The sequence below is a fragment of the Tupaia chinensis genome, unplaced genomic scaffold, assembly GCF_000334495.1.
Source record: "Tupaia chinensis unplaced genomic scaffold, TupChi_1.0 Scaffold145592_1, whole genome shotgun sequence".
Taxonomy (NCBI): domain Eukaryota; kingdom Metazoa; phylum Chordata; class Mammalia; order Scandentia; family Tupaiidae; genus Tupaia; species Tupaia belangeri.
This window is the reverse complement of record NW_006205449.1, coordinates 913,566-921,516: the sequence shown is the minus strand read 5'-3', so window position 1 is coordinate 921,516 and position 7,951 is coordinate 913,566. Positions and strand designations below refer to the sequence as shown.

At 48.1% G+C, this 7,951-nt stretch overlaps 1 protein-coding gene across 1 annotated transcript in view; it reads left to right on the top strand.

Moving 5' to 3' along the window:
* The window catches only part of TSHZ1 (teashirt zinc finger homeobox 1), a 67,353-nt gene extending 64,641 nt beyond the window's left edge, over nucleotides 1-2,712 (top strand). The window contains 1 exon segment of the mRNA XM_027768127.1: nucleotides 1-2,712. This exon segment is cut by the window's left edge and continues 115 nt beyond it. Within this exon segment, the coding sequence (XP_027623928.1) occupies nucleotides 1-1,986 (1,986 nt within the window). The 3' untranslated portion in view covers nucleotides 1,987-2,712.
* The last annotated feature ends 5,239 nt before the right edge of the window (nucleotides 2,713-7,951 follow it).

Genomic DNA, 7,951 nt, shown 5'->3' with positions numbered 1-7,951 from the left:
AGGGGCTTGGAGTTGGGCGGCTCCCCCGACACCTTGCAGCAGCTCACGGCTCACATGATGGTCACCGGCCACTTCCTGAAGGTGACAACCTCTGCCTCCAAGAAGGGCAAGCAGCTGGTGCTCGACCCCGTGGTGGAGGAGAAGATCCAGTCCATCCCCTTGCCGCCCACCACCCACACCCGGCTGCCAGCCGCCAGCGTCAAGAAGCAGCCGGACTCACCTACAGGGGCCATACCTTCTGAGGAAAAGAAGGAGCCAGAGAAGGAGAAGGCGCCCATGGCTGAGGACACGGAGAAGAAGATCAAAGAGGAGAGCGAGGACCCCCCGGAGAAGTTCGAGCCCACCACCCTCTACCAGTACCTCCGTGAGGAGGACCTGGACGACAGCCCCAAGGGAGGGGTGGACATCCTGAAGTCCCTGGAGAACACCGTCTCCACGGCCATCAGCAAGGCGCAGAACGGCACGCCCTCGTGGGGCGGCTACCCCAGCATCCACGCGGCCTACCAGCTGCCAGGTGCCGTGAAGCCGCTGCCCGCCGCCGTGCAGAGTGTGCAGGTGCAGCCGTCCTTCGCGGGCGGGAAGGTGCTGCCGGCCTCCGAGCACAGCGCCCTCCTGCACTCCCCCGGGAGCCTCACGCCCCCACCGCACAAGAGCAACGTGTCTGCCATGGAGGAGCTGGTGGAGAAGGTCACGGGCAAGGTCAGCGTCAAGAAGGAGGAGAGATCTGCAGAGCGCGAGAAGAGCTCCCCGGCCAAGGCTGCATCCCCCGCGGCGAAGGAGAATAAAGACTTCCCGAAAGCAGAGGAAGTGGGTGGCCGGCCACAGAAGAAGGGCCCTGATGCCGAGACCGCCAAGGCCAAAAAGGAGGGCCCGGCCGAGGTCCACACCCCGAACGGCACAGAGCCTCTCAAGGCCAAGGTCACCAATGGCTGCAACAACCTGGGGATCATCACTGACCACTCGCCGGAGCCCTCCTTCATCAACCCGCTGAGCGCCCTGCAGTCCATCATGAACACCCACCTGGGCAAAGTGTCCAAGCCCGTGAGCCCCTCCCTGGACCCGCTGGCCATGCTGTACAAGATCAGCAACAGCATGCTGGACAAGCCCGTTTACCCCACCACCCCGGTCAAGCAGACCGACGCCATCGACCGCTACTATTACGAGAACAGCGACCAGCCCATCGACCTGACCAAGTCCAAGAATAAGCCCCTGCTGCCCAGCGTGGCCGACTCGGTCTCCTCGCCGCTTCGGGAGAGCGCCCTCATGGATATCTCTGACATGGTGAAGAACCTCACGGGCCGCCTCACACCCAAGTCCTCCACACCCTCCACGGTGTCGGAGAAGTCGGACGCCGACGGCAGCAGCTTCGAGGAGGCGCTGGATGAGCTGTCACCCGTTCACAAGAGGAAGGGGCGACAGTCCAACTGGAACCCACAGCACCTGCTCATCCTGCAGGCTCAGTTCGCCTCGAGCCTGCGTGAGACCGCGGAGGGCAAGTACATCATGTCGGACCTGGGCCCGCAGGAGCGAGTGCACATCTCCAAGTTCACCGGTCTCTCCATGACCACCATCAGCCACTGGCTGGCCAATGTGAAGTACCAGCTGAGGAGGACAGGGGGGACCAAATTCCTCAAGAACCTGGACACAGGGCATCCTGTTTTCTTTTGCAACGATTGTGCCTCTCAATTCAGAACTGCTTCGACGTACATTAGTCACCTGGAGACACACCTGGGCTTCAGCCTGAAGGATCTCTCCAAGCTGCCGCTCAATCAGATCCAAGAACAGCAGAATGTTTCCAAAGTCCTCGCCAGTAAAACTCTGGGCCCGCTGGGGGCAGCCGAGGAGGACCTGGGCTCCACATTCCAGTGTAAGCTCTGCAACCGAACTTTCGCGAGCAAGCACGCAGTCAAACTGCACCTTAGTAAGACGCACGGCAAGTCCCCGGAGGACCACCTGATTTACGTGACTGAGCTGGAGAAGCAGTAGCGTCCAGGAATGCAAGTGAGCGCCGAGCATTGCACTACGCCGTCCTGCACTAGGCCTGGCCTGAGCCTCTAAAGTCAGTCTTTCCTTTGTTGCTGAACTGCCTACCTGGACCTTGGTTTTTCTTACACATATTTTGTAGTTATATTTATACGCTCTTTGTCTGACTGTGCATGTTATTTTTCTTTTCCGTGAGTCAAAGTCTGACCTTTATTTCCGACATCTGCTCTTGATGTTCAGCTATCTTTTGTAGGAAATAGTGGGGCACACTTCTCAGAGACGCTACTTAGCAGAAAAGAAAGACACAAATAACCATGACAAAAAGACACCCTAAAATTACTAAGTTGCCATGACAATAAAGGTCATAGAACCTGGTAGTGTCAGATTTAACCCTTCGAGGACTGTAATCGCATTTCTGTGCCTTTCACTCAAAAAAATAAAAAAAAAAAAGAAAAAGAAAAAAGGCTTAAAGGCATTTCATTCAGATCAAAAGCTGTGTCAGACACAAAAGTTATTTAATAATTAAAAAAATGAGCTTTTATATGCAGAACTGGTTTGTGAGGGAAACATGCATGCAGCTGTTGGAAGACAGAAAGCTGTCTGTGCTCATGGGCTAGGAGGCCGCAACTTTCCATGTTTCAACAAAAAAACAAAACAACAACACATACCCCAGTCGCCACTATGCCCAAACCCTCTGGATGCTGAAAATGCCACTTTGGCAAAAAAGTATGCAAGCTATTATTTAAAAACGTGTACAAATGCTATTTCTTTCTTCCTGTAAAATACCGCCGTTTATAGTTATTTACAATGTAAGCTTTGGTACAAGCTGACCTTTCTATAGCGTGCTGCACTGGTAAATGGAAAAAAAAAAAACAAACAAAAAAACAAAACGGGGCGAATATTGGAGTCCTTCCCTTGTAAATCACCGGCATCCGCTTACAACTCCTGTATGTCCCATATCGTACCATTTTAATCTATTCAACTTTCTTTGTACCTTCTGGCTGTATGCTTTCTCTTTTAACTTTTTATATTGTCATTTTATATTAAATTTCTGTGTATATAATGTAAAACCACAATTTTTGAATACAATTTAGTTCCTGCAGCTTGATTTAAATAGAGAAATTGTACTGGCACCTGCATCTTTTCAGATGCGTGTACTCCAAGGAGCTCCCAGACGAAACCAGATAAATAAACAAAGCGAGCAATGCACTATTGATTATACATTTTGATGTTCTATCATTAATATTGTACAGTACATTTTGGTTCACACAATTAAATCCACTGTTTCCTCAAATGTAAAATAAACCCACATGCAGTTCTTGATTTACACGGATTGTCATGTCGTCATTATTTTGCCTTTGAGATGTTATTTCAGCAACAAGAGGTATTGCTTATGCAATCAACCAACAAAAATTCTATTCAGAATCATCATTTCGTGATTTGTGTGCTGACATGCTTCATTCAGATGATAAGTATTGCCTTTTTCAAAGTGATAATTAAAATTTTTAACTCCAGTGGGTGCCAAGGATTACCCAGTTTAGTCTCTGAGTGATGGCTGTTTGAGGACAGGCTATGTAAGATGCTTCCTTTAGACAATGTTTTCACGCTACCTAAACATGTTTATAACCTTTAGGTACATCCAGGGACTCGATGATGGGGTAGGGCCCGGGGACTTGGAGTTAGTCCCATGCTGTCCCAAAGAGAAAAAACTGATTTCGGAGCTGCTGAAAGTGTACAATTAAAAACAAGACGGGCGGCTCATGTATTCCAGGTTTGAGACGGGCCTGATTTCTGCAGATTACTCTCCCGAGAGGGAGGGCTCTCCCGAGAATGCCAAGACCCTCATCCTAGAAGCACCGTGCCTGCTAGCCCTGAGAGTCCAGGCCTCACTCCGCGTCTGTGCCGTGGGAGACGTTGACGTGGGGCCCTCTCCCCACACGAGCAGGAAAATGTGCTTTCCTACCTTTTGCTGAAATTTTCATAAACTTACATCCTGAGAAAGGTTAGAACTTATGGGCTCTGTTCAGGAGCAGCCAAGCAATTGTGATACGTTAATTATCTCCCTGCAATGCCCAGTGACAGTGACAATCGGTGTGTTTCCGTTAATGGTTTGAGGAGGCGGTGGCACAGGTCCTGGTGGCTCGTGTTTACACGGTCTTTTTTACCGATGCCACAGAGCGTGGGAAGGCTTGCTAAAGTTTTCTGTTTTTTTTTTTCCATTGAGAAATAGCTGTGTCCTTTAGGAGCTCTGGCCGTTTAGACATTTCAGTTCAGTTATGGGGTGATGATGTACTTGGGGCTCAAGGGGTGGCGGAGAAGAATAGCAATTAGGCCACAGCCACAGTGTGGGTCCCAGCCTAGTGACCCTTCGAAGCTGTGTCTGTTTTAGCACAGACCTGCGGAAGCCTGGCTGAGAGTCCAGCCTTCCAGTAACGGGGGCAGCAGGTGAACTAGCCTCGAGAGGCAGGGTCCTTAACGAGTGGCTGCCACACAACACCAAAGCCGCGTGCTGCTGAGTTCTTGGCGTGGGAGACAGGCGTGGGAGTTTGGGCGTTCCTTTCTTAGCTTCTGTCTTTTCTCACTAGTCAGCCCTGTTGCTATAATCCTTGACCGCGATTCCCAGCCAGTGCAGAGGGGCCCAGGCTGTCTTAATGATCCTAATACTGATCTCAGTTGAAACAGTGACCCTCAAGGATATTTACTGGGTGCCTACCACATGCCTGGGCTCCTCTAAGGGCTTTCTGCAACCAGCGCCCTTCCGCCGACTGCGGGTGTGGATCCTGCTGCCTTTGCCCTGGTTGACCGGTGAGGAGCCTGAGCACAGCAGGTAGGGGACATGCCCAAGGTCTCATGGCATTTGAGCCACAGAACTCGACTCTGAGACCTAGAAGCTTTTGCTGTGGGGCCCATCTCTTCGTCACCCCCTTTACTGGCTTCTCGATCTGCCCTAGGTGAGGCTTTTGATTTCGTCCCTATAGACAGGCCAGGGAGTTTTCTACGGAAGGGAGACCTGGGGCGGAGGGTTTAGTGGGGGCTGATGGGCAGCCAAGGAAATGCGCCTGGAGCAGATGCTTCTGTCCCTGCACCTGTACCTGCGGCCCACACAGCAGAGCAGAATGCGAGCGCCATCCTGCTGGGCCTGGGGTCGAGGTAACGTTGTGAGGGTGTGAGGAGCTCAGGAGGGCACAGCCGCACAGACATCCAGGCCGTACAGATGCAAGAGGGACTGAATGGCCCGGGAGCAAATCGGGTGTCCGACTGCTCCCTGCAGCTGTGTCTGGATACATGTGTGCATCCTTTACTTCACCTGGCATGGGCTATCAGGCAAAAGGCTCTCCTCAGGACATTGGGTCCTCTCTGTTCCCCAAGTCCACATTTTCCCCAGGGCTGCAGGATGCTGGGAAAGTGGCCAGGAGAAGGCTTTTTATTTCAATGAGGCTCTCAGAGTGCACTTGTAAAAGTCACCCTACTCTGTGTTCACATGTGTAGCTTGAGCCTTGGATTTAATAACTAATCAAATCGATTTTAAAAAGTGGCTGAGTCCTTAGACTGGGTTGGGTGAGCTGTTGCTTGCTACTTGTCAGTATTTAAAGGACGATAATGTCTATGAAATAATGATTGGCAACAATTTCTACAAGAGAAACAAACTTTTAGGCTGTGTATGCAAAACAGTGCTGAAAGCTTTAAGATTTATGTCTCTACATTTCCATAGTTGATCATCTGCAAAATGCTGTTCGCGTTGGTCTGACGCACATCCAGACTACTTTGTTCAAAATCTACACATGCAGGAAAGTTTTCTACTTTTATCCAAGGTATAATTTTTTGTTTATATTTTATGATGTCTCGGGAGATGGTGGGTACTATTGAAAGCTGCTATTGAATTGCAAACTTAAGAGATACCAAAAGCTAAAATGTATTTTGGAGAAAAGTTGTGCTTTCTGCATAACTTTTATCCTTACAACACAACAAATAGAGTCATTGCAAAAGACTTGGAAAACAAAGATCATAAAGAAGGAAATAACAATTAAAACTATTTTAAAAAAAAGTTTGCTGTAGGGCACATGCATTCTGCAGAGAGAGCGAGAGAAAGAAAAAGCGAGAAAGTACCCTCCAAAGGGTATGATACCACTGCAGTTCCGTCTTCATTCTCCCAGGATTCTGGCGTGCAGACACACATACCAGGCATATTTTCAAGGCACCAGGTCTGGGACTTGAAGCATACACTTGGCCATGTGGGGTCTAGCCGCCTTAACAACCATCCCATGGCCCCTGTTGTGTTCAGCTTAGGAAAATCATTGTTAATATTTTGTTGCCGGCATCTTTTCCCCACATTTGTACAAAATAGAGATCATGCTCAATATACTTTTGTACCCTGTTTTCTTTATCCGACAGTAGATAATGTATTTTCCTGTTTTATCAAGTATGCAGAATTTTTATTCTTGTTGGTATGTACCATAATTTATTTAATCAATTTGCTATTCATTAAACATTTTAAAAGCAACAGGTACCTTTTAAGTTTTCACTATCATAAATGTAAGTACAAAGAACATTCCACTCAATGTTTTTGTGGCTACTTCTGGTTATTTCCCTAAAACAAATACCTGAAACTAAAATCTCTGCCTAAGAGTGTGACTTGATATGTGTGGCCAGATTGCCAACAGAAAGTGTGTGCCCACGTACACGTCATTTGCATGAGACTGGCCATCCTAAGCACCTGTTTTGTCAACAGAAGGTTTTCATTCATTTCAATTTCTGGCCAGTGTCATCCTGATTTTTGTTTCCATATTCATTTTTTTTCCAAATTTTCTTTTCTTTATTCGTGATGGAATATGTGTATGCACACATGAGAGAGAGAGTGAGAGTGAGTGCAGATGAGAGAGGATCTGGTCACCCCATGAGTCCCTTCCTCCAGGCCTCTAGCTCATTGGATATTCCTGGTGTGCTTCAGGCTGACCGGACCAGGGATTTGAACTGTGGTTGCCACGTGGGAGTTGGCTTCTCTGGAGCAGTGCATTACCACTGCCAGGGAGCTGGCTGTTGATGTTTTGTGATCCTTTTCATGTTTATTGTCCATTTATTTAAAGCAATAATTAAGAGCATGTATAATTTTTTGGAATACTTTCATATGAATTAAAATTCCATTTCAACTCAGGTGGCCAAAATACATATTTTACAGATAACAAAGAGGAAAGAAAGGGCTTACCTGTGACCCTACAGCCCCATCACACTCCCGAGACGAGAATGACAGCGGTCTTCTGTCCTGTTTTCTGTGTCTCATTAAAATGCCCCCAGTATTTCCAGTAAAGAACACACCTCTGTACTGCCTCTGGGTGGCTCAACTCGCTAGTAGGGTGTAGTTTCCGAGTCCCTGGTTCTGTGACTGCTTTGCAATTAGTATTGATAGGTGCAACGAAGATAACCCGAAGTAAAGAGGGCCTAGTTATGGAGATTCAGTCACCTAGAATGGAGGCTGTGACGAAGGCCCTTGAGCCAGAATTAGAAGATGAGAGAACAGGACCCTTCCGAAGTCCAAATCTGAAATGTCCCCCCAGGTGTGCTTGTCCCAGAGCTCAGGTTCCAGGGTACTGCTAACTAGAGCCTGAGTCTGTTTTTTTTAAAGCTTGTTTGACAAACAGCATGTTAGTGGTAAGTGGCTGGGGAAGTTTATAGTGGGAGTCAGTTTCTAAAACAGATACATCGTAAGGAAAATCCATTGTATGTAACTGGAACCATTGGCCAAACTCCTTCAGTCAGCTTGGCCCAACTGGATTTCCCAGGGCTGGCACAAACCACTACGCATTCTCACGATGCAAACATTTTTCTCCTTTCAGTAAAATGTTCTCCTTTCAATACAATTTTATGCATGTATGTATGTTTTCAGAGTAATTTTTCCACTGTTCTCCAACTGACTAAAACTAAGAATTTCCTTTTCTCTTTGCAGAACAAAATATGTGATGTGTGCTAAGTG